The sequence below is a fragment of the Artemia sp. Qi Xiang Cuo genome, chromosome 6 (genome assembly GCF_049724085.1).
Source record: "Artemia sp. Qi Xiang Cuo chromosome 6, ASM4972408v1, whole genome shotgun sequence".
Taxonomy (NCBI): Eukaryota; Metazoa; Arthropoda; class Branchiopoda; order Anostraca; family Artemiidae; genus Artemia; species Artemia sp. Qi Xiang Cuo.
Window position 1 is genome coordinate 65,824,202 of NC_142799.1, and position 27,908 is coordinate 65,852,109.

General features: G+C 34.7%; 2 protein-coding genes across 5 annotated transcripts in view; both read left to right on the plus strand.

The window, feature by feature from the left end:
- The window catches only part of LOC148951519 (potassium channel, subfamily K, member 16-like), a 164,785-nt gene extending 160,791 nt beyond the window's left edge, over positions 1-3,994 (plus strand). For both annotated transcript variants that reach the window (XM_089090305.1, XM_089090306.1), the window contains one exon: positions 2,665-3,994. In XM_089090305.1, the coding sequence (XP_088946431.1) occupies positions 2,665-3,179 (515 nt within the window). In that variant the 3' untranslated portion in view covers positions 3,180-3,994. The remainder of the gene's footprint in view (positions 1-2,664) is intronic.
- Positions 3,995-6,709: 2,715 nt separating this feature from the next.
- LOC148951521 (uncharacterized) overlaps positions 6,710-27,908 on the plus strand; it is a 223,414-nt gene continuing 202,215 nt past the window's right edge. For all 3 annotated transcript variants that reach the window (XM_089090307.1, XM_089090308.1, XM_089090309.1), the window contains exon 1: positions 6,710-7,226. In XM_089090307.1, coding sequence (XP_088946433.1) covers positions 6,710-7,226 — 517 coding nt within the window. The remainder of the gene's footprint in view (positions 7,227-27,908) is intronic.

Sequence of the window (27,908 nt, forward strand, 5' to 3'; positions counted from 1 at the left end):
AAACCTTATATGCCCCCAGGGCATAGCTTATAATCCTTGCCCTGGGGGTTGTAGGGGAGTGTCCTCCTCAAAAATATATTTTCTATTTTGAAATCAATTAGGCTGAACAAATTGGCTATCTGAAAATTTTTATTGGATGTGTTTGGGGAAATGATGGACGTGGGGGTGGGGGGCTAGTTTCCCTACATTGACTTTTGACTATTAAAAAGGGCACTGGCCCTTTGAAGTTTCAATCGAATGAACTTTTTTTTAAGTTTCTACGACAAAGCCTTCTATAAAAACCTTAAATGCCCCCAGGGACTAAATTAAAACTCTTGCTCTGAGGGTTGTGGGGGAGTGTCCTCCTCAAAAAATATTTTCTATTTGGAAATCAACTACGCTGACCAAAATGGTTATCTCAAAATTTTGATTGGATGTATTTGGGGAAATGATGAGCGTGGGGGGGCTAGTTGCCCTCCAATCACTCCGACTATTAAAAAAGGGTACTAGCCCTTCGAATTTCCAACCGAATAAGTCCTTTTTCGAGTTTCTACGACAAGGATTTCAATAAAAACCTTGTATGCCCCCAGGGCATAACTTATAATCCTTGCCCTGAGGGTTGTGGGGGATTGTCCTCCTCGAAAATATATTTTCTATTTGGAAATCAACAATGCTGAACAAAATGGCTATCTCAAAATTTTTATTGGATGTGTTTGGGGGAATGATGGGCGTGGAGGGGGGGATTAGTTGCCCTCCAATCACTTTTAACTATTAAAAAGGGCAATAGCCCTTTCAATTTCCAATCGAATGAGCTTTTTTTTTAAGTTTCTACGACAACGCCTTCTTTAAAAACCTTATATACCCCAAGTGCATAACTTAAAACCCTTGCCCTGAGGGTTGTGGGGGATTGTCGTTCTCGAAAACATATTTTCTATTTGGAAATAAACTATGCTGAACAAAATGGCTATCTCAAAATTTTTATTGGATGTGTTTGGGGGAATGATGGGCGTGGAGGGGGGGGGCTAGTTGCCCTCCAATCACTTTTGACTATTAAAAATGGCACTAGCCCTTTGAATTTCCAATCGAATGAGCTTTTTTTGAAGTTTCTACGACACCGCCTTCTTTAAAAACCTTATATACCCCCAGGGCATAACTTAAAACCCTTGCCCTGAGGGCTGTGGGGGAGTGTCCTCCTTAAAAACATATTTTATATTTGGAAATAAACTCCGCTGAACAAATTGGCTGTCTCAAAATTTTTATTGGATGTCTTTGGGGGAATGATGGGCGTGGGGGGGGGGGGGGCTAGTTGCCCACCAATCACTTACTTTTAAAAAGGGCACTAGCCCTTTGAATTTCCAATCAAATGAGCCTTTTTTGAAATTTCTACGACAACGCCTTCTATAATAACTTTATATGACCGCAGGTCATAATTTAAAACCCTTGTCCTGAAGGTTGTGGAGGAGTGTCCTCCTCAAAAACATATTTTCTATCTGGAAATCAACTACGCCGAACAAAATAGCTATCTCGAAATTTTGATTGGATGTGTTTGGGGGAATGATGGGCGTTGGGGGGGGGGGGCTAGTTGCCCTCCAATCACTTTCGACTATTAAAAAGGGTACTTGCCCTTCGAATTTCCTATCGAATGAGCCTGTTTTGAAGTTTCTACGACAACGCCTTCTATAAAAACCTTATATGCCCCCAAGGCATAACTTAAAACCCATGCCCTGAGGGTGGTAGGGGAGTGCCCTCCTCAAAAACCTATTTTCTATCTGGAAATCAACTACGCTGAACAAAAAGGCTATCTCAAAATTTTGATTGGATGTGTTTGGGGGAATGGTGGGCGTGGGGAGGGGAGGGAGGCTAGGTGCCCTCCAATCACTTTCGACCATTAGAAAGGGCACTAGCCACTCCAATTTCCAATCGAATGAACCCTTTTTGAAGTTTCTACGACAACTCCTTCCATACGAAGTGCCCGGGGATGGAGAAAAAAAAACACATTGTGCCCACATCGTTCTTTACTTAGGCAGCGCTAGCGCGCTGCCTATGATGAGCAAAGGGCTGAAGGAACATTATTTTGTCCTTTTTAACAGTATTTTCCAGATAAATTTAGTGGGCAAATTATCATTTTTCATGACTTTAAAATATGTGCCATTAAATTATTCAGGCACTTATGCGGACTTACTGCCTTACCCACTGAATGGATTACTACATTTAATGACTGGTTTTAGTGTTTTTATTTTTATATTTTTATACCAGCAATTAACATTACTGGTTATAATATGTTTAATACAAAATTATTTTTCAACGATAACAAATGAAAAAAGGCTTCAAATAATGATTGTGCGAAACCAATTTTTGGCTGGGGAAACAAAAAGACTGGGCATGCGTAAACATGAAGCCTACGCCCCAGACATAGATCAATGTCTTTTTTTTTCTTTAAACCAACACTTGAGCTAGGATAGAGGTGTTTCTAAATTTTGGGAGTAATGGGAACTCTTCTTGGCTATAGCAAATAAGGATTTATTATTAACATAGAATAGAGCTTGTTCACTTCTACTGCGCTTTCCATGATTAGGAACAATTCACCAATTAAATTAACGATTTGAATTAGCTTTGATGGGTTTCTTTTAAATATGAAGAGCTTGTAAATCATAAAATAGAGCTAAAAAGTCTTGTTTATTCTAGCGCAAACAACGTACATGCTCGTTTGCACGTTCTATATCCTCATTGGTCTTGCCCTGACATCAACTATTATAGAACTCATAAGGAGGCAATATGCTGAAAGCTGGCAACGAATGCGTGAACTCACCAATAAGCTACATGGCCTTGCCGGCCCACTTGCAGATACTCTACGAAAACTAGGTGAACATAAACATGGCGAACCTATCGATCCGAATCTGTTACGTGAACTTGTTGATTTGAAAAAAGCATTAAATGCAGTGAGAAATGAAATAGGTGTTGTGAGATCCTCGGTAGATTTTGAGGATGAACTAATTATTACTAAGAGAAATGGCGGCTATACGCTATCTAGAGGCTTTGAAGCTGATGATGAAGATAGCATTGGTTTTGATGCTGAAAGTGAAGGTTTACCTATGGAGTGGGAAGAAAATTGGGAGGACTTGTGGTTTAAACTTGAGTCTGGTGAAAGGACACCTTACACCATAATGAAAATTTTAAGTGAAACGTCTATAAAGTGCTAGTAATTTTGCTCAAGCAAATCCATTTTGTATGAGGGTAATCTGAGAAGTGTTGGATCCTATCATAAAAATGGCTTCACTCTCCAATTACCACAAGTGCGTGGACAAGGACGACCTTCAACTAATCCTATATCTTAGCTTAAAAAAACAGAAGACAAATTTCTTTAAAATTCCTATTTTTCGTAATAAGCATTCTCTTAATACTTGTAGGAAGTACAAGCCAGAAATAGTTAAAGCTATTGAACACAAGTAAAATGAACCTTTCTCACTATGCTATGATTATAATATTCATCTTGTTCTTTCAAAATCATTTTAAAGTTTTTCTTTTTTAGAAGTACAATTTTTTTGTTATTTAATTCCCCTGATCTTGTTCAAAAATTCATTTTTTCATGAAATATATTATCTCAACTCATTCAAATGACTGCTGCACGTCAGCTGAGCTTCCAAAGAATTTTCTAATGAAGTATAGACTTGGGGCTTTGAAAAGGAGGGAGTTTTTGTTGGAGAGTTAAATTTAAAAAAAATTGAAAAACGTTCGAATTACACGGAGAGGATTGGAGATGGAGGGCTGAATGGTACTTGGATGAGTTTTTGCCTGTTCACAGGCCTTCTAAAACATAAAATATTGCAAAACAATAATAGAGTTGACGAGTGATGCAATCTTCATGGTGAGGCTTAAAACCTTTTCTGATTACTCTTGTGTGTTTGCAATTTCGGAAATTCAGATCTCGATCGCAGAAACATATATCAATCATGTGAAATTATAAATTTGTTGCTTATGGAAAAAGAAATTAAAACATTTAAAAAGAATAAACACGTCTAGAAATGTTTTCCTAGTCACTGCCAGGCTGCATGTAACTGTTCCACTTTTCTTGGCGTTCAGTGTAAGGTAAATTACTTCTTTCAGATTGTTCGTTGAAGGGTTATTTGTAACGACATTGGAAAACACATTTTGAAACGCAGTTTCTTTTTTGTCTTCGTCATCTGTATAAACAGTCTAGAGAGAAATCTTTAGTTAGAAAACATTTATGCTTCTTAACTGTTTAAATGGCATTTTCCTAACCAAAACTTAAATTCCATTTATTCCCCTTAAAGTCCCCTAGATTTTAAAAGAGAATCCTATTTTGGTATTTTCAAAGAAAATCGATTTTCAATGAAAATCGCTAGTATCATTGAAAAAATAAAAAAAATGTCCCCCACTAGATATTAAAAATATACTTTACCCTACATTTTTGTGAAATGATGCCTCTAATTCCGTTGTCTACTGAACTCTAACCCACATTGTTACACTAGAATGAAACCAAATGAAACAATAAAGATCCTCGTTGAGTACTCACAGCCACAGACTAGGATCCGCCAAATTAAGAAAGATGTATGAGCTGAAACCGTCTTTATTGGACTTCTTAGGGACCAAGAATGAGCAAAGCTGCTATCCCCACTTTAGATGCCTTTGGATTTCCAAATTAGTAAACTATTACCTCTATTTTAGATCTCAAAGAGCATTGGCTAGGGTACCGAGGACCTGATTTTAGTGAGAACTCAGGGTGACTTTGCAAAATTAGTCTATACTATATTAAGCTCCTGGCAGTGCTTCAGCGTCAAGCTGGAGTCCTTCCTCAGATATGGCAGAGACTTTCAGATTGACTCTTTTTCTTTAGGAGTCAATAAGTTAAACTGAAACCATATTAAGTTTGACTTTCTCTTCCATGAAAGTATTTTAGAGAGCTACAAATATAGACAGCTTGCAATTGCAAATGCTTTATTTACTGATTGCCTTTCAAAACATTTGAAATGAAAATCTGATTGTTTAATGTAACTATAGATATATTAACTCTTTCATTCTCGAATGATAGTAATAAAAGAAAGTAAGCCGTTATAACAAATCATTCTTATGTTAGCGCATTCAAACCTGAAAGATGTCCAAAAAAGAAGAATTGAACTTAGAATGATGAGGGGGGGGGATACATTTCTATTATACATAATTGTTTATCAACTAAGATCTGCAAAAATTAAATAATTACACAATAATAAATTAATGTACAATGGTTTTCTGAAGGCTAGGGGGGAGGGTCGAAAACATCAGTATGGACCAATTATGCTAAATATTCGTAAAAATGGCGGATCGAAGACAGTTATTAGTTTCAAAGGAATTTTTCGGTGAGTTCAGGAATCTTTAAAAGCGATAGCAATATGCGGTGCACCATGGTTAATTTTATGTCCAAATTATTGAGTATGAATGCGGCAGATTATAAATTACTTTCGCACGACAAAAGTAGCCTAAAAGCTTTTTTTTAAACGAAAAAAAAAGAAAAAAGGTTTTTGCGATCTGGGCTATTCTATGATAAAAAAATCTCAATAGTAGAGGGTAGATTGAACGTAGCCAAAAATTTAAAGTAACAAGAACATAAAAATAAAAAGAATTTTTGCCGCTCGACTCATCTTAGGTACTTTAAACCATTTTTTTTTTTAGATTTTTCTTTTGGGTGTTTCAAAACTATGAAGTTTTTAGGGCAGTATCCCTGCTGCAATATAAAAAGTAAATAAAAAAAATTGCTGAAGATATTGCTGAAAATAAAAAGTAAAGATAATAAGTTAAAGTTGGCAACGTTTTCGTTCTAAAAATTCAAATATTAATAATCTGTGGATCCCAAAAACGACTACAAGTTCAAAAAGAAAGCTACCGTATGCCTTCTTAAGCTGCTTGGTGCCACGTGTCTTTAGTTTATTATTTTTTTTTTTAACCGAATTTTCGTTAGATTTTTTTTTAATCTGGCACTTGCTGCCGAAAAAACTTATGTATCCACACAAAAAGCAAAACATTTTTGTATAACTACAAATCGATGTTTTTTCATTAAAAATTGAATTTCTTAGTTTTTTTTAAGTCGCATTTTGTTATGTGAGTTTCTACTTAACCGATTTAAACAACAAGATTTAATTTTACGGTTCTTAGTGCTTTAAAGGAAATGTATGTCAACGGGCTGTTTTAATGTATTCTTATCCACAAGAGAAATAAGCGAGAGGCTTATTATTTCTCACAAAATTTTTCCGTAACAGCCCCCCCCCTCTTCTAGGGTAACTTGACAAATACAGTCTTAAAGGAGCACTTTCGGAAACTTTAGTTTCAATTAAGCTTATCTTGAGACACCATAGTAAACACCATATTAAAATAAAAACATAATTTTCATACTTTTTTGTAATTAAAAATCAGAATTTGAAGAATTTTTATGCCTTCTAAATGAAAGTGATTGTCGAGATTCAATGAATGAAAAATTAATTGTGCTTAAAGAAGGAAAAAAGAGAGAAGAAAAAAAAAGTTAAATAGACCGAAAATTTTTAAGTAAAAGAACAATCCAAAGAGGCAAAAATAAATATGTAAAAGTAAAGTATTTTTTATTGCCAGTTAGTTGCGTGTATTTAGTAAAAATGCTATTTTGACAAAAATTAATTACGTCATGTTTTTCAAGTGAAGCGTGTGAAATATTCAATAATTTTGTTTCTCATCCCAGTAACATTTAGTCTAGTTTGGTTAAAGGATGCGTTTAACCGGGTCTTGTTTATTCGTATTATGGTTAACTACTAATGCAATTAGTGAAAGAAATTCAGAACTTAAAAGAAAATTTGAAGTTCGTGCAAAGAGTGGGAGCAAAAAATCCATTTTAGAAAAGTTGCACAGTTCTTTTTTTGAAAATAGTAGGATACCAAAATATAAACGTCAATTTTATCGACCATGGTTGCCTAGTATTGGTAGTGTGCAAATTTATCAGAACCAGAATCACAATATTTATGTTAATGGTGATTACAATTCACCCCACAAACAAAACAATGGATGGTTTTCACCACAAGAATTTTTTTCCAAGTTTCTGTCAAGTTATCCTTCGTTTTCTGGACTGAAGCCGTTCTTGGGATACAAACCAGCAAACCATCCTACAACAGCACCTATCTACTTCACTTATGCTCCTGGTGAACCTCATTCAACTATATTCAGTGGCTATCCTCCGGCTAAAAACCCCACTACAGCACCCATATTTATAACTTATCCTCCAAGCACAGGTAAGAACTTTTCTACAAAACAGTAGGGGTGCAAATAATTCTTTAATGACAATTTTCTGATCAAGCAAAAAACGGAGCTTTGGGTTGGTACCCCAAACCGGGTTGGTGGGGGAGGGAGCATCCAGTTGTTAATGTAAGACGTATTTTGCTTTCACATTTCCGTTTTTCCTCTCCAAAAGTTTTAAGAATAAAACATTTTCAAGATTTTACTTTTGATTGTGAACATCTCCGTCGATACATCAAAAAGCAGTATCTGACATATTTGGGGACTCTGATATAATAGCCAATGGATGTTCAAAGTCATAAGAGCAGTACAATGCGGATTCAATAATACTTTGACCCTCTTTATCTGCAGTGCTCTTCTTCCTTTGAAAGCAGCTCAGCAAATAGTTTTTCGGAAATCATCTGAATACTATGACTATATCAGACGTGGCTTTTAGGCCTACCCCACAATTTGGCTCAATTCTACCTTCTATTGGGTGTTTACGGTTCTTCCAACTTTTGGCTGTCTATTGGAAAATGAGTTTGCCCCTGCAGAATTTTTTTACTTCATGTCATTGACCTTGGAACCTAAAATTGCGAAAGTAGTATGATATTTTGCTATTTAAAACAATCAAAGGTACGTATCTAAAATCGGTACTCAGCTTGCTAACTCCAGTGACATAAAAAAGAAGACAAAATGGTATAAACGACATGATATTACCTTTACTTAAACAGGAATTGAGTAGCTAGAGTAGTAGTATTCTGGCATCCCTCCCGTAATATTAATATTTTATGTCAATTTCCAAAATATCCTGAAATTTTTGGCAATTTATTTGAAACCTTGCACCCCCCCCCCCAAATAAAACACAACAACAACTAAATTCTGTGCAACTATGAGTATTGTAGCAATGGAGGAGGTATATATCCCTCCCCCTTAAATGCGGAAAAATGATATGGACTTACGAAGTTTCGGCTTTGCGATGATATAAGCTGTAGATTTTAAAGACGCCGGAGCCCTCTCAGAACGAAAACATCGAAACTTCCTAGTAATTCCACAGTCAGTTACATCTAAGCGAGTTTTACGGACATTTCTGGTGTTCAAAAGTCAACACTTTTTCGTTCATGCTAATTTTTGATTCGTTGTGAAGTGAAAGGCAAGGGTGCCCACAGAAAAAAAAATCCAGGGTAACAGACGCCAGAGTGATAGTGGGGGCACAGGGACCTATTTTAGGATACATTTTGATAGGAATAATTCTATTTTTATACACATTTATAACACTGCTGGAGAAAAACACTGCTGCGGTTAAGGTAGGAAATGAGGTTAGCAGCTGGTTTTGTATTAAATCAGGAGTTAAGCAGTGCTGTGTTCTATCCCCCTTTATATGGATTATTTTGATGGACTTTGTCTTAAGGAGCACAGGAAAGGCAATTCGAGACCACGGAATCAAATGGGAAAAAAAAAGTCTCCTGGACTTGGATTATGTTGATGATTTAAGCATCCTAGATGAAAGTGTGAGCAAAATGAATGAAGTTTTTGAGGTTTTGCGAGTTCAGGGTGCTAGAATAGGTTTGAAAATTAATGTTAAGAAGACTAAGTCACTATGGCTAGGAATAAATGAAGATGAAAAGGTGACAATGGGTAATGAAAAGATTGATCAGGTGGGCAGCTTCACTTACTTAGTAGTATTATTAGTAAAGATGGTGGGAGCAGTGAAGATGTTTAAAGTAGAGTAGCAGAGGCTCGGGGCGTTTTTTTTTCACAGTTAAAAAAAGTTTGGAAGAATAGGTAGATAAGTCTGCAAACCGAGATCAGAATATTAGAAGCTAGAGTGATGACAGTGGTTAAATATGGCTATGAAGCATGGACGCTCCGAAAAGCGGATGAAGATTTGCAAGATGTTTTCGAGAGGAATTGCTTAAGGATTTTTCTGGGTACCTGGATGACTGAGGGTATTTCAAAAAATAGGCTTAACCAAAAACTTGGTTCAGTACCGCTCTCTAGGGCTATAATGAAAGAAAGGTTGAGGTGGCTAGTGCACGTTGTGCGGATGAAGGATGACAGATTGCCGAAGGTTGTTCTTTTCGGCCAACCATCTAGGGCTAAATGGAAAGCAGGTTGTCCTCGTCTGGGGTGGGAGGACGTCATAAAGAAAGATTTAAAGGAAATGGGAACTTCGTGATCGGGTGTAAAAAGGAGGCTTTGAATAGGTTGGGGTGGAGGAGGAGCGTGCGTAACTGTGTTGGCCTCAGGCGGCTTGTTGCTGCGGTGAGTTGTTAGTAGTAGTAGTAGTATTTATAAAAAAAAAATTCTCAAGTAAAAAGAGCAACTAACTTTGCATGCAAAACGAAGCAAAACTCAGCAAATTTTAAAGGACTAAGATTCCCGGTAAAGGGATCAATCCATTTAATAAATAATATATTTAATTATAATGCATTATTATGCATGTAATCTTAATCCATTATGTCCAAAATCTGCAGTGAAAGAAAACTAGACTCAAACCGAAATTAAAGAAAGATTCATTGCTTCCCACGATTATAACAGATGTAAACTTGGCTTTATGCAATTTCCTAAGCCTTGGAACAGGTTACAGAAGGAGTAGAGATACACAAAAATGCTACCTGCATAGATACCACGTTTTGATTTTATAACGACCATATAAAATGTACCTCTTTCATAACAGTACAATTTTCCTCGTCGAACTGAAATCCCTCATACCTTCTGGCCTTAAAAACAATTACAGAATGGCGAAAGAAAAAAAACCCAACTAAATATAAGCCTACAATTCAGCTGCCAAATTGGCTCTCTTTCTTTTGATTGTCCAAATCAACTGAAAAAATAAACAGATTCCAATAAAAAATTTTATCACAAGATAATCTTATCAAATAGTTCGTGGTAATGAAGAGCAAGTAAGGAGTGACTTAGGCCAGTAGGCCTACCCACCAAAACTAAAAACGGAATTTTGATGACAAATGACACATCAACAAGATTGGCTTCTAATACTGATTCTAAATGCATAGAATTTATGCGGCTTATCGTTACCCACCAAAATCTATAAATCTGAAAGAAATTGCCTGACTTTCAAAAAAGGGGGAAACACCCCCAAAAAGCAAGCGATCTTAGTGAAAAAAAATTTCATAAGATTTATCGTATCAGAAAATCCTACTATAGAGGTTTCAAGCTCCAATCTACAAAATGCAGAATTTCGCTTTTTTTCCAGAAGAGAGACCGTCGTTGCATGTTTTTTTTCCCATGGGTGATCCTATCAAACCGAAGGCCCTAGAAAATCGAGAGAGAACTCATTTGAACGTAAATCTTAAATTCCTATTTAAGTTACCATAAAGATTGTGCCACGGGAAAGTGTTTTTTTTAAGGTACCAAACTACGACTTTGCCACAAAGAGGACCAATTTGCAATAAATTTAAAATTCTGAGAAGCTAATTCATTAAAAAGCATCAATAAACTATATTTTAGGTATCCCAGCTGCAGAAGAAGTAATGCCAAACGGTGGCAGTACTGGATTTAACTAAGTTGATTCACTTTATTTTATTTAAATTACTTTTGGTGATGCGTAATTAGGTATCACCTATACTGAAGAGGGGATGAGTCATTGTGGAGGTGGGGGCAGATGACTAGAAGAGCACATTTTAATGCCCAAACTGCTTACTCTCCATGAGCATTCACACAAATGTAGAAAGAGATAGGGAGGGTAGTAGGAATTAAATAAAACATTTATCTATGTAGCATAAAATATTAAATTCCCATGTCTACGAGCAGAGAAGTGGAAAAAGTGTTGTGAGCCATCATTAGCCCCGCCAGGAAATTTCTTTGGGGTTGGAAAATGCTTCTATGAACTTTGTTTTTTTAGCAATTTTAAACGGTAATATTAAATTCCAGTCCCTTACTCTATGTTGCCAGGTGGTGCGCATTTGCGCCATTTGGGCTCTTTCTTGAGTTGATTGCGCTTTGAATTTTTCAAAATGGGCGCATTTCGCCTTCACAATAACAATGACAAAACTCAAAATCTTAAAGTCTAGCGTTTACTGACAACTCCAACTGACAGATTCAGGAATCTGTCTATAAAGACAGATGGAATTCTCAATACCCCGTAGGGGTTCTAATATCGCATTCCACGCTCCATGACGACCTAAATTTTAAATTATCAAAGCGTGCATTATCCTTAGCGTGAAAAATCAAATATGGGAAAGTGGTCAAATTTCGATAAAAATACAGAAAAAAGTACGAAAAGCTGACCTTTGTTCGACATAGCTCAAGCAGATTTTTTTGTCTTAAGCTTACCCATCAGCAACCCCTTCGTCGAAAGAGTGTTTTCTAATATGAATATTGTCAAGTAGAAAATTCGAAACAGGATCCAGCTTAAAATGCTTAACTCTACTGTTACCATCCGACTTTGGCGAAATTGCCAAGAAAAGTGCTGCAGGGACTTTGATCCTACACCCGCTATGCTGAATAGATTTACCATTGACATGTCAAACAGTTCGTGGTAACGAACTGTAAGTAAGGAGCGACCCGGCTCAATGGTAACCGAAACTCTAGAAAACGGTATTTTGATACAAATAGATACATCAAAAGAATCGGATTTTAATGCTGATTTCAAATATATAAGTTTCATCAAGTTTAATTCTACCCATCAAAAGTTAGGCGCCTGAGAAAATTTGGCTGATTTTCGAAAAAAGGAGGAAAGACCCCCTAAAAGTTATAGAACCTTAATGAAAATCACACCATCATATTCAGCGTATCAGAGAACCCTACTGTAGAGGTTTCAAGCTCCTATCTACAAAAATGTTGAATTTTGTATTTTTTGCCTGAAGAAAGATCACGGGTGCGTGTTTATTTGTTTGTTTTTGTTTTTTGTTTTTTTTTCCCAGGGGTGATCTTATCGAATCATTGGTCCTAGAATATCGTGGGAGAGCTCATTGGAATGGAAATTGAAAGTTTTAGTGCCCTATTTAAGTGACCAAAAAAAATGGAGGGCAACTAGGCCCCCTCCCACGCTCATATTTTTCCCAAAGTCACCTGATCAAAATTTTGAGATAGCCGTTTTGTTCAGCCTGTTCGAAACTATAATAAGTATGTCTTTTAGGATGACTTAATCCCCCAAAATTCCCGGGGGGAGGACTGAGAGTTAATAGATTTGCCCAATGTTAACATATAGTATTGGTTATTTGGAAGTACACAGACGTTTTCAGGGGATATTTTTTCTGGTAGTGTGGGTAGGTCGGGGGTTATGTGGGAGGATCTTTACATGAAGGAAGTTTTCATGGGGGGAAGGGACATTTCTATGAAGGGGACGCTGGATTTCCCAGAACTATTTAAAAAAAGATTAGAAATTTAATATTAAAAAAAACAAGTATTTCAACTGCAATAGCAGCAACATCGAAACTTAAAACGAACAGAAAATATTACGTACATGACTGGGTTTACCCCCTAGTTAATACCTCGCTCTTTAAGCCAAAGATTTTTTAATACTTTCATAAGAGCTATTTATTCTAATTAACGGCTGTTGTGATTAAGCGGTCATTTTTAAAGAATTGGAAGAAAATTTGAACTTTAGATTAAAGAGCAAGGTCTTAACTAGGGGGCGAACCCCCTAATAAACAAATTAAAAATATATGAATATAGAAATATGAATATAGTTACGTAAGTTAATTCGTAAGTTACGTATAGTTATTACTAATAAAAACGTTCGTAAATAAAATTAAACAAGTTTCGAGAAAGCCATTTAACTAAATAAAAGTAAATTAATATGAAAATTTTGTTTTAATTATTCATGTACGGTGAGCCAAGAGCAAAACCTGCATTTATTCAAAAACGTTCAAAAATTAAATAAAAAAAACAAGTTTTTTAAACTGAAAGTAAGGAGCGATATTAAAACTTAAAACGAACAGAAATTATTCCGTATATGACAGGGACTGTCCCCTCCTCCACGCCTCGCTCTTTACGCTAAAATTTGACTCTGTCTCACAACTTTATTTTTTAAAACAATAAAAACTTTAGCGTAAAGAGCGAGGCGTTGAGGAGGGGACAGTCCCTTTCATATACGTATATTTATTACTAATAAAAATGTTCGTAAATAAAATTAAACAAGTTTCGAGAAAGCCTTTTAACTAAATAAAAGTAAATTAATATGAAATTTTTTTTTAATTATTCATGTACGGTGAGCCAAGATCAAAACCTGCATTTATTCAAAAACGTTCAAAAATTAAATAAAAAAAACAAGTTTTTTAAACTGAAAAGTAAGGAGCGACATTAAAACTTAAAACGAACAGAAATTATCCCGTATATGAAAGGGACTGTCCCCTCCTCATCGCCTCACACTTTACGCTAAAATTTGATTTATTCACACAGCTCTGTTTTTTGAAACAATAAAAAACTGTGTCGCAAAGAGCGAGGCGTTGAGGCGGGGAGAGACCCTCCCATACACGGGATAATTTCTGTTCGTTTTAAGCTTTAATGTCACTCCTTACTTTCAGTTTAAAAAACTCGTTTTTTTATTTAATTTTTGAATGTTTTTGAATAAATTCAGGTTTTGATCTTGGCTCACCGTACATGAATAATTAAAAAAAAATTTCATATTAATTTACTTTTATTTAGTTAAATGGCTTTCTCGAAACTTGTTTAATTTTATTTACGAACGTTTTTATTAGTAATAAATATACGTATATGGAAGGGACTGTCCCCTCCTCAACGCCTCGCTCTTTACGCTAAAGTTTTTTATTGTTTAAAAAAACAGAGTTGTGAGAAAAAGACAAATTTTAGCGTAAAGAGCGAGGCGTTGAGGAGGGGACAGTCCCTTTCATATACGGAATAATTTCTGTTCGTTTTAAGTTTTAATGTCGCTCCTTACTTTCAGTTTAAAAAACTTGTTTTTTTTATTTAATATCCTATTAAAACCATCCTACGACAATGAAAATGAAGATGAAACTCTAGAGGGAGTTTTGGGCGAAATAGAAGGAGGGTTTGCTGTTCAATTTTGAAAATGATCTTGAATACTAGTCGAAGATAAATACAATATAGCCTATGATTAAAAAATGTACAAGTTCATTAAAAGGGAAACACAAACAAAATAACAATCGGAACTGTTGAAGGACCTTCGGCACATCGGCACATTTTCGCTTCCCTTGGTGTACTATCTAATGTCAGGGACCTGGCATCACTGCCTGATTGTCGAGCCTAACATTCAATTAAATTGAGCAACGCCGAAGTGAAGTTTCGATATTTTAAACTTGCTCCTCAAAAACCAATATATTTAATGCCTTTGACTCAGTAATTATGAAAAGTTAAGCATTTTTAATGTAACTTGTTTAAAGTAAAACATTAGAACTAAGATTAAGAAAATCTTACTGACGTTATTGAGAAAGGCTAAAGTGTTGAACATTACTGAGTAATATTGATATTTTTATTTAATTTCGAATGTGAAAGACCAAACTTTTATCCATTTTTATTACGTTTTTACGAGTCAGACAATCATTTCGGCGGGGGGGGGGGAGTTCAAAGCCCCTAATCCCTCCCTTGAATACGGTCTTGGCTTCAGATATAGGCTTATGGGTACTCATCAATGCTAAATTTCAGGGCGTGTTTTTATTGAGATTGCCTCCTTTATAAGTTATTTTCCTTCTTTTTTTCCAAATTATGCGAACTTTCTTATTTACTAATAACCTGGGGTTTTTAACTTCAAATTCAAGACAAATAGATATTTGGAATCACCATAAAAAGCTGATTCTTTGATATAGTTTTATCAATATTTAGGTATTTATGCTTACCATTCATTACTTACCATTCATTACTATGAAGAATTTAATTTTTTCCTTGTTTTTACTCCAACTAAATAATATAAAAAAATATTAAGGGTCAAAACATATTGGCAGGAAGCAAACCGTGGGTCAAAACGCTTTTTTCATGGTTTTTCCCTATTCTGCTCCCTTTTTTTCGGTTTCATCATAATTAATTCATAGTCCCAAATTTCCAGGGGGCAAGGTCACTCCTTGCTCCCCCCCACGAGCACCTGTGGTGAAAGTGGGTATAAAGCTTCACTGTTTGTAGTTGAGTACATCATTCTGCCTATCTTTTTCTGTTTAATTTTTTGGCTTAAAGTTTTCTCTAGATGGCTAGTGTGTTTGAAGGCTTGGTTATTATACAGTTCAGCTTTAGCAAACCCTTTCCAAATCTAGTTTTTGCCGTCATTAATTTTATGTCTATAAATTTTTTAAAATACTGTCTCAAGCCTGTAATCATGCAGATTCTGTGACAGGCTTGTGCTCGAAAACAAAAGTCCCAAAGTTGCATATGCTTTGGTCTCTTCGCGAAAAAAAAGGCGAAAAAATTTTTCCTGCTCCTATTATTTCTAATTTTATTCAAAAAAAAAAAAAAATAAAACTTCCTTGAGAAAAATAACTCATTTAAAATGCCAGCAGCCTAGATTTGAAAGTACTCGGGTTTTCAACTTTATATGAAACAGTTCGTGGTAACGAACTGTAAGTAAGGAGTGACCCGGCTCAATGGTAACCGAAAGTCTAAAATACGGAATTTTGATACCAATAGTTACATCAAAAGAATCAAGTTTTAATTGTGATTTCAAATATATAAGTTTCATCAAGTTTCATCTTACCCATCAAAAGTTAAGCACCCGAGAAAATTTGGCTTATTTTCAGAAAAAGGGGAAAAGACCCTCTAAAAGTTATAGAACCTTAATGAAAATCTCACCATCATATTCAGAGTATCAGAGAACCCTACTGTAGAGGTTTCAAGCTCCTATCTACAAAAATGTGGAATTTTACATTTTTTTTGCCAGAAGAAAGATCAAGTTTTTGTTTTTTTTTCTTTTTCCCAGGGGTAATCGTATCGACCCAGTGGTCCTAGAATATCATAGGAGGGCTCATTGGAACGGAAATTAAAAGTTCTAGTGCCCTTTTTAAGTGACCAAAGAAACTGAAGGGCAACTAGGCCCCCTCCCACGCTCATTTTTTCCCAAGGTCACCCGATCAAAATTTTGAGATAGCCATTTTGTTTAGTATGGTCGAAAATGTGATACTATGTCTTTTAGGCTGACATAATCCTCCGAAGCCCCCGAGGGGAGGGCAGAAAGTTTATGAACTTTTCCCAATGTTAAGATATAGCATTGGTTATTGGGAAGTATACAGACGTTTTCAGGGGGAATTTTTCTGGTAGTGGGGGGGTAAGGGGGGTCGCGGGTTATGTGGGAGGATCTTTCCATGAAGGAAGTTTTCATGGGAGAAGGAAAATTGCTATGAAGGGGGCGCCGGACTCCCCGGCATTATTTTAAAAAAAATCAGAAATTAAATATAAAAAAACAAGTTTTTCAACTGAAAGGAAGGAGCAACATCAAAAATTAAAACAAACAGAAAATATTATCTATATGATTGGGTTCACACCCTAGTCAATACCTCACTCTTTAAGCCAAACATTTTTTAGTACTTTCATAAGAGCTATTTATTCTAATTAACGGCCTTTGTGATTAAGGGGTTATTCTTAAAGAATTGGAACACAATTCGAACTTTAGCTTAAAGAGCAAGGTATTGACTAGGGGGCAAACCCGCTAATATACGTATTAAAAATATATGAATATAGAAGTTCGATACGTAAGTTAATTCCTAAGTTACGTATATTTATAACTAATAAAAACGTTCGTAAATAAAATTCAACACGTTTCGAGAAAGCCATTTAACCCAATAAAAGTAAAATTAATATTAAAATTTTGTTTTAATTATTCATGTACGGTGAGCCAAGACCAAAACCTTCATTAATCCATAAACATTCTGAAATTGAATAAAAAAAACAAGTTTTTTTAACTGAAAGTAAGGATTAACATTAAAGCTTAAAACAAACAGAAATTATTCCGTATATGAAAGGGGCTGTCCCCTCCTCAGCACCTCGCTCTTTACGCTAAAGTTTGACTTTCTCAGAACTCTATTTTTTTTAAACAATAAAAAACTTTAGCGTAAAGAGGGAGGCGCTGAGGAGGGGACAGCCCCTTTCGTATGCGGAATAATTTTGTTCATTTTAAGTTTTAATGTCGCTCCTTATTCTCAGTTAAAAAAACTTGTTTTTTTATTTAATCTTTCTAGAATCGATTTATTTACCTAGTAATTGAATATGTACGAGGCGTTTTTTTTTTTATTTAAGGCTCATTTCAACATAAATTCACAACGGAAAATTATTCCAAAAAAGTAAATTTATTTTTAGAAAGTACATACTTTAATCTATTTTTCGACATAGTTACCAAGTTTTTTGAAACACCTATCATACCTCTCAACTAATAAGTATCGTCTTTATAAGAACTTGCCACCGGCTCCAATAGCTAAGAGTTCATTGCTATTTTTACATCGTCGTCATCTTTTTAACGGTTGCCACTGAGATGGCAACCGGTCGAACTGGAGACGAAACGTGAGTTCACATATCATTCCCAAATCGAGGCAACAGAACATGAAACGGAAACACAAACACTCTCCTGAAAATTTGAAGGCCGAACATCCTCTCTCTCAGCGAAAAATCTTAGATTCTGTGTTTGAGAATAGGCATAGTGTTTTATTAGTCAAATTCATCAAACGGAGAAACCACTATCAATGCAGAAGTATGCTGCTTAACCCTCAGAAAGCTCTGCAGAGTGATTAAGAGAACAAAATAAAAAAACTTGGCATGCTGTCAAAGGAAATTGTCCTTCTTCATGACAAAAAAAGACCTCATACTGTTGTTCAGACCTTTAATTTGTTGGACAATTTTGGTTGAGAAGTTTTGGACCGCACACAATACAGTTCTGATCTTGCGCCGAATGATTGCCATCCATTTCTCCACCTCAAGCAAAAGTATTAAATTTTTATTTCTGGCTTTAAATTTCAGGGTTTAATTTGAATTAACTTTTGAATTCCCTATTTTGTCAATTCTTAGGTAGTTTAAGGAGCCAAAATAAAAAATTCAAAACACTTACCAAGAAATAAATTCTATCAGTTTCCTTTCAAGCTTTGGCAAGCTTGTAGTTATTATGTATAAAAATAAGCTTGTTTACACGGTGTGGGGCCAACCTAGAGCTTAGCAGTATAGAGCATAGAGCTTAGCAGCAATAATCAGTCCTGCATTCCTGAAAATTCTTTCTGATGCAGTACTTGTTGCCGGCAACGATAGAACTGATCTTGCCAAAGTTGCAATCCATGGCAGCTGAGTAAAGTATCTTTTCCAGAAGGCAATTGTTGGATTGATTGCATCAAGTGGGGCAGGATCTTTTGATCTCTTGTTATGGGCTGACAAGCCCGGATATACATCTACTCATTATTTTCATCCTGTTCATCATCATTTTCATCCTGTTCTGCATTGTCATTTTGACACATTATCTGATTGAGCAGCCTCGTTTTTTTTTCATGTATGATCATGAGAAGATTTAGAGTTGCTGCTCTTCTGAGAAAACCCAGTAGCCATAATTCACACAACTGATTGTTTAGCTGATCCACTGACAGCACCAGAGATTACAGCATCCTCTTCAGGCTTTTCGAGAGCCCTATCCTCTTCGTACAAAAGAATTTGTACTGCATTAAAATGCTCACCACAAGTTGAAGTGGAGGGGCCTGGAGCGTTGATTGGAAAAATTCGGCCCACCGGAGATGTGATAAAGTACCTTATGTCAGCCGCCAACACTAGAGGCTTAACCATTTTGAACAAGAATTTCCTTCTTGTCAGTGAACCATCAAGAAGGCTTAGGCGCTCATTAATTTCATTTATCTTGAATATTTCGAAGTTCAAAAGTGCAGCTGTGACCATGATATCATCCCTTGGGAAGTGAAAGTCAAATTTTTTTTTCACATTTTCTTTCAGAAGCAAAATACAGGTTGGTCATTAGGTTGCTCCTCATGGTGACCTTCTAGGAGGCCCCGACAGAACAGATCCACATTTAGGGTGGGAAGGAATTCTCCTTCAATAGCCTTGACATAGTAGAAAAGTTTGGTTGTACAGAGCAAAGGTCACGCATCAGTTCATATTCCTCATCATCTAGAACATGGTCATGTTTCCCAACTCTATACAAAGCACTTGCCAGAGGGCCTTTGTATTGAATAATAATTTGCACCATACTATATGTTGTATTTCATCTTGTGGACAAACCCCGTTCTAGGAACCTGCATTGTTCATATCTTGATAACATAGGAGGCAGATCATCAACAACCTGCACAATGGGCAACTGGGCATTAGAATCAAGAACCTCACCAAAATCTTTTAAGGAATTCACTGTTATTTTAAATTTGAATTATTTCGAGAAGGCGGTTAGGAAGACAGATAATTTTGCATATAAATTTAGATTTTACACTTTGTACATGCTTCCATGTACATATGTATAAAAACATTTTGGGTGGCGGAGGGGGGTGGGTGTTATTTAAATAAGTTTTCCAACCTGCTTTCAGGCATTTGTAGAATAGCTGACTTTTTTGCATATGGTAAAACATTTATAAATAAGGTATTTGAGGAATATCATGGCAAGTCGAAATTCATTTTAATTAGAAAATATTACATTGTAGCAGAGGACAGAAACAAATGAATGATAATCTAAAGTCCATAATTGACGAGTAGATTCGAAAACATTTTTAAATGATCCAAAATTTTGCGTGTACCGTTAGATAGTAGATTTTGCATTATATTTGCCCCTTTTAATAATCTCAGAAAATAATTCTGCACTTAAAATTCCGGCGGCGTTGGCACGCTGAAGCCTTTTCAGTGGCGGCACGCTATTGCATTTTCGGCAGCGCGCCATCGGTTTTCGGTGCGGCTTCGGGAACTACCCATAGCGTGCGTATCCATCCATTGTGCGTCGTAGCGTATGGAACAAATATTTGGTGATATGGAAAAAGCTTCAACTGATTTTTGCATTATCAGTTATAGTGAATATCTTCCAGAAGGCGAAACATACAGAAAATGAGTCCCCGCAACAGCACTGCGATGACTGGCGAAGTGAAAACGGCTGGAGAAAAGTTTCTAATTTGTGAACCCAGGGCATTAGAATCAAACAATACATGTGTAAGTGCTGATGAGGCATTTATAGGCCAAATACCACGCTCAACCCTAAATTGCTTGGGAATAGTTTAAAAATTGTCCTTCAAATCATCAATAGCTTATAATTCAAAATGATTTGCTTAGCATGGGTTAGGAAATAGCAATTTGGCGGAAGGAAGTACTTGAAATAAAAATGTACCTTTCTTTTGGACGGGGCAAGATCTTCTGTGGAAAAGATGAACCCCAGAATCAACACCATCTGCATAATCAGAAGAGTCAAAAGCTTTATCAAAACAAAGGCACCATTTCTTAAGGTGCAGATCACTCACTTCGTAAATACCAAGGAATGTTTTTGGTCTGGGATGACTTACATCTTTTCTAACAGAACAACAAGAATCAATACAATTTTTCGGTACATGAAAATAAAGGCAATTATCAAGCACCTTTTCAAAGTTGGTTTCAATCCACAAGGTCTTAAAACATTTGCTTCGCTCATTTGCATAAATAAAAAAGAAGAAAGCGAAACAAACTTTTGATCACCTGCAACACATAATTCTCTGGTTAGCCAGTGTATTATTTTGTACTTAACTCTTTTGTAAATCCTTTCTATCAAATAGTTACTCTTTTATACATAATTAAGAGGGTAGAAAATGAAAGGGAAAGACTAAAAGTTTTTCTCAAAATTGTTCCTATAAAAAGTGATTAATCAATAAGTGTCGTTTCTTTACTCCTGACATTTTGTTTTAAAGAAAATTTTGCACAGACACAATACAAAACAAGTCTTCTAGCTGATATTTTTTTACATGGACCCCCCAATATTCCACATCCTCTTGTCAAAACTGCCAAATATTTCACCTTGGACGACTTCATTAGTTTAAAACGCCCTTCTAGAATCAATTTCATGTTTGGCAGTCCGCTGACCAGTTTTAACAATTACGAATCACTCGTAATGATTCTTTGGGGCTTGATGGTACTCCTTACAAGCTTCTTTAAATTTTTTTTTATTTACTTGAATAATTCATTGGGTACAGAGTATTCCACACATACCTCTACCATAATTTGTTTTTTTTTATATGGGGGTGGGCATCTTAAAGACCACTTCATCAGCCTGTTCAATACTTGTATGTGTCATACTTATCAAGGCAACTTGGAAGTAGATCAGAAGATATAATATAAATTGGTTTATTTCCGTAAACCAAACTAATCCAATTAAAAAATAAATTTCTTCACTTCGCATAGGTCAAGACAATAATTTGAGTTTAACTGCAATCTAAAAGCACAATAGAGAAATCAAGTACCTCTGCCCTGATGCAGCCTTTCAGAAATGACAAGTAATAGATTGATACCTGTGTTCCTCCTACTGAAATTCCTTAACGATAATTTTTACCTTTAGAAAGACAAGGACAGTAAAGTAAAAATAAGTGTTTGTTGAACGATTACTCGTTCTCCGACCAAAGTTTACTTCTTCATGATCTAGACAAACAAAAGAAATTAACATCACTGAGCTAAGATCTGAAGAACTGAGACTTCCTAAAGGATTTGCGAACACATTCAGTCTGCAGCCTTGAATTGGAGTTCATAGCAATGAAGATAACAGTCAAATGAAGGAGTTATGGAGAACAGGATTTTTAGGTTGAGAAAACGAGGGGTGTACTTTCTGTAAAATAGTTTAAAAAAGGATAGGACGTTTCTATTGAAAAAAATTCAAAGGCTCAAATAAAGATGTAGTTACTACATCTTTATTTAAGCCTTTGAATTTTGTAGTAGATTGTTTGCTAATATTAACCATTATTGTTTTTAATTATATATATATGTTGTGTTAAAAAAAGTACATTCTGAAAAAAAATGCCTTCGTTTTTGACAAAGAAAGTGAATAAAAAGTGATTTTGATCTGTTTGACTACCGAAAAGATCTAAAAAACAACATAAGTCATAATGATGGCAGAAAAATTTAGAAGGAACCAAAGGAAACTAGTTTTTGATGTTAAAACAAAAGGGTGTACTTTCTTTAAGCAATGTTCAAACAAAATATGACCATACGTATAAAAACAAATCTATCGTAAAAGTTTAGATAAATATATGATAGATTAATTACCAATACCAGCCGTTATCGTGTTCAATTTTACATGGCAAAAAAAAGATAAAACATTCTTCGGAAAATATGCGTTTGACTAAAAGAGTGAATAATGAAAAAAGAAAAGAGTATTTTTACGCTTTAAAACAACTAAGGCAGTTAAAAACAAAAATGTTGACAAAAGAAAGGGTTACAGGTTGTAACGTTAGTATTTGGATAGACAAGACTGCGAAAAATCTCCTCATTTTTGTTTCCTCAGTGAAAATAAGAGGTAGATAATTATTTTGATAATTATTTTAATAAGAGGTAGATAATTATTTTGGGCAGTTACTAATATTTGGATGGTGGACACCGCAATCAACTTTTTGTTGGGATTTAGAGTAACGGGAATTGGGAGCCTCTCATTCCCTTCTTAGTGGGTTAAGATCTTTGACTTATTTTGATTAATCCTAAAATTTAACACCCTGAAACCTTGTTTGACAACGCTGACAAAGTCCTAAGGGATCTTTGGCATCACAGCTCAATGTTGTACCAAATATTTCAGAATGAACAGCAGGTTGTCTATGGACTTATCGCGGTCGTCATAATCGACTCAAAAAGTTAAAACTGAGTCAAGGAAATATTTATTATCTGGCTGAAAGAACCCATCACGAGCGTAATATTATTTTCTTAGCCCTCATTAGCTTGCTAATCAAATCACATGCTTTCTTAAGTCTATGGTACCAAGATAGATAAAACTATGAGTAGAGTAAGAGGTTCCATTTCTAGACCTTTATGTTCCATCCTGTGTTATTTGCGGCCTTTACATTCCCTGGCACCTTTCCATGGCAGATTACCAGACTGATTATTGCTATTGTTGTCAATTGAATTTGGAATTATACAAAACCTACCAGACAAGTTTCCGGGCCAACCAGACATGTTTCTGGGCCAAGCAGACAAGTTTTTGGGTCAACTATAAGTTTCTGGGCCTTTACGTTCCATGGCACCTTTCCAGAGCATGTACCTATGGATTTGGGGCCTTTACGTTCCTTCCTGCTATAGCAAGGCTGGTTTGGTGGGTATAATCTGGTTTGGTGGGTATAGTCTGGTTTAGTTTTTCAAAGAGAGTGAGTATTTGACATTTTTGCAAAAAGGGATTCGCAAATTGGACACTATGAACGATATTAATTAATGTTTTGAATAATAGGAGTGTGAATGATTCTAATTAGTGATTGGATTGTATGACGGTGGAGAAAAAAAAGGATTAAACTGATTAACAGTTAAGGTAACCCCGAAAGGGTTGTTAACTCATGTAATTTGTTATAAATTTGAAACAACATCAGTAAATGAAAATGGCTAACGACGTTTGAATGACACTGTGAGTTGACCTAGCTTTACCTCTCCGATGTGTCAATTTTGGAGGGAATATCAAAAATACACAGAACTAAAAATAAAGGTGATCTGTCTCAAGGACACGACTAAGAGGCCCTTCGTTCCCCCATTTCTGAGGGCAGGGGAGGGGGGGTCAATTTTGGAGGGAAAACCAAAAATGCTCAGAATCAAAATTAATGGGATCTGCCTCAAGAGCAAGGCTCAGAGGCCCTTCGTTCCCCAATTTCTGAGGGCAGGGGAGGGGGGGAGAGTCAATTTCGGAGGGAAAACCAAAAATACTCGGAATCGAAAATAAACGGGATCTGTCTCAAGGGGAAGGCTCAAAGACCCTTCGTTCACACATTTCTGAGGGTAGGGGAGGGAGAGGGGGAGTCAATTTCAGAGGGAAAACCAAAAATACTCAGAATCGAAAATAAACAGGATCTGTCTCATGGGCAAAGCTCAGAGTTCCTTCGTTCCTCCATTTCTGAGGGCAGGGGTGGGGGGAGGTCAATTTTGGAAGGAAAACCAAAAATACTCAGAATCGAAAATAAACGAGATCTGCCTCAAGGAGAAGGCTCAGAGGCCCTTCGTTCCCCCAATTCTGAGGGCAGGGGAGGGGGGAGGTCAATTTTGGCGGCAAAACCAAAAAGACTCATACTCGAAAATAAACGAGCTCAGCATCAAGGGGAAGGCTCAGAGGCCCTTCGTTCCTAAATTTCTGAGGGCAGGGGAGGGGGAGTCAATTTCAGAGGGAAAACCAAAATCTGCCTAAAGGGGAAGGTGTGTGAAACTATTGCAGTTTCTATAATAATGAATGTATTTCAAAATCAAATTTAATTTTCATTGAATACTTTTCATTTAAACTTAAAATACACTAAAAGATGGTCCCCGTGCAACTATTGCAGTTTCTTTAAAAATGAATGAATTTCAAAATCTAATTTAATTTTCATTGAAACCTTTTCATTTAAGCTTAAAATACGCTAAAAGATGGTTCTCGTGAAACTATGGCAGTTTCTATAAGAATGAACGATTTTCAAAATCAAATTTAATTTTCATTGAATAGTTTTCATTTAAGCTTAAAATACGCTAAAAGATGGTTCCCGTGAAACTATTACAGTTTCTATAAAAATGAATGAATTTCAAAATCAAATTTAATTTTCATTGAATTCTTTTCATTTAAACTTAAAATACGCTAAAAGATGGTCCCCATGAAACTTTTGCAGTTTCTATAAGAATGAACGAATTTCAAAATCAATTTAATTTTCATTGAATATTTTTCATTTAAGCTTAAAATACGCTAAAAGATGGTTCCCGTAAAACTATTGCAGTTTCTATAAAAATGAACGATTTTCAAAATCAAATTTAATTTTCATTGAATACTTTTCATTTAAACTTAAAATACGCTAATAGTTTCTATAAAAATGAATGAATTTCAAAATTAAATTTAATTTTCATTGAATACTTTTCATTTAAACTTAAAATACGCTAAAAGATGGTCCCCATGAAACTTTTGCAGTTTCTAGAAGAATGAACGAATTTCAAAATCAATTTAATTTTCATTGAATACTTTTCATTTAAACTTAATATACGCTAAAAGATGGTTCCCATAAAACTATTTCAGTTTCTTTAAAAATGAAGGAATTTCAAAATCAAATTTAATTTTCATTGAATACTTTTCATTTAAACTTAAAATACGCTAAAAGATGGTTCCCGTGAAACTATTGCAGTTTCTATAAAAATGAATGAATTTAAATATCAAATTTAATTTTCATTGAATACTTTTCATTTAAACTTAAAATACTCTAAAAGATGGTCCCCATGAAACTTTTAAAGTTTCTATAAAAATAAACGAATTTCAAAATCAATTTATATTTCATTGAATACTTTTCATTTAAACTTAAAATACGCTAAAAGATGGTTCCCGTGAAATTATTGCAGTTTCTATAAAAATTAACGATTTTCAAAATCAAATTTAATTTTCATTGAATACTTTTCATTTAAACTTAAAATACGCTAAAAGATGGTTCTCATAAAACTATTAGAGTTTCTATAAAAATGAATGAATTTCAAAATCAAATTGAATTTTCTTTGAATACTTTTCATTTAAACTTAAATTACGCTAAAAGATGGTTCCCATGAAACTATTGCAGTTTCTATAAAAATGAACTATTTTCAAAATCAAATGTAATTTTCATTGAATACTTTTGATTTAAACTTAAAATACGCTAAAAGATGGTTCTCGTGAAACTATTGCAGTTTCTATAAAAATGAATGAATTTCAAAATCAAATTTAATTTTCATTGAATACTTTTTATTTAAACTTAAAATACGCTAAAAGATGGTTCCCGTGAAACTATGGCAGTTTCTATAAGAATGAACGAATTTCAAAATCAATTTAATTTTCATTGAATACTTTTCATTTATACTTAATATACACTAAAAGATGGTTCTCGTGAAACTATTGCAATTTCTATAAAAATGAACGATTTTCAAAATCAAATTTAATTTTTATTGAATACTTTTCATTTAAGCTTAAAATACGCTAAAAGATGATTCCCCTGAAACTATTGTAGTTTCTATAAAAATGAACTATTTTCAAAATCAAATTTAATTTTCATTGAATACTATTCATTTAAACTTAAAATGTGCTAAAAGATGGTTCTCGTGAAACTATTGCAGTTTCTTTAAAAATGACTGAATTTCAAAATCAAAATGAATTTGCATTTAATACTTTTCGTTTAAACTTAAAATACGCTAAAAGAAGGTTCTCATGAAACTATTGCAGTTACTATAAAAATGACTGAATTACAAAATCAAAATTAAATTGCATTTACTACTTTTCATTTAAACTTAAAATACGCTAAGAGATGGTCCCCATGAAACTATTGCAGTTTCTATAAGAATGAATGAATTTCAAAATCAATTTAATTTTCATTGAATATTTTTCATTTAAGCTTAAAATACGCTAAAAGATGGTTCCCGTAAAACTATTGCAGTTTCTTTAAGAATGAAGGATTTTCAAAATCAAATTTAATTTTCATTGAATATTTTTCATTTAAACTTAAAATACGCTAAAACACGGTTTCCGTGAAACTATTTCTGTTTCTGTAAAAATAAACGGTTTTCAAAATAAATTTAATTTCCGTTGAGTACTTTTAATTTAATCCTAATACAAACTAAAAGGTAATTCACGTGACACTATTGCAGTTTCTATAAGAATAAAATGTTTTCAAAATCATATTTAATTTTAATTGAATACTTTTCATTTAAACTTAAAATACGCTAAAAGATGGTTCCCGTGAAACTATTGCAGTTTCTATAAAAATGAATGAATTTCAAAATCAAATTTAATTTTCATTGAATACTTTTCATTTAAACTTAAAATACGCTAAAAGATGGTTCCCATGAAACTATTGCAGTTTCTATAAGAATGAACGAATATCAAAATCAATTTCATTTTCATTGAATACTTTTCATTTAATATTAAAATATGGTAAAAGATGGTTCCCGTGAAACTATTGAAGCTTCTATAAAAATGAACGAATATCAAAATCAAATTGAATTTTCATTGAACACTTTTCATTTAAACTTAAAATACGCTAAAAGATGGTCCCCATGAAACTATAAGCCTCTTCTTATCATTATTCTGCAATTCAAATGCTTAATACCCCAAACATATGCGAATCAAATTTCACTTTAAAGTGCTGGCGTATCTGATGAAATAATGTAAGTCGTATGGTCAATTTAGTAAGGACATTCGATATCCTAAAAGTGTCTAATTCAAACTTTTACCTTTTGAACATCACTGATGTTAGCAGAAGGGAAATTCAGAGCCTCCTCCATGGAAAGATCCTCCCACCTAACCCTCAACCCCCCCAACACTGGTCTTGTGAAGACATAGGGGTTTTGCCTCCAACTTATGTTAATTTCTGCTCGTTTTGAGTTTGACTGGATTATTTACCCCCCACACTGGTCTTGGGAAGACATAGGGGCTTTGCCCCACACTTATGTTAATTTCTGCTCGTTTTGAGTTTGACTCGATTATTTATTATAATTTCTCTTCGGTTTGGGTTTCATTTATTTATAGATGTTGAGTAGTGGTAGTTTTTTTTAAGTAAACTCGATGTTTCTCTATGATTCAATCCCAACGTCCCCCTGCTCTGAGTGTTGAAAATGATTTCACGACATTATTATTTGTTTTTTTTTCTGCCCCAAACTATTTTTTTTTTATCACGAACCCTTTTGAGATCAATTTGATCAACTAC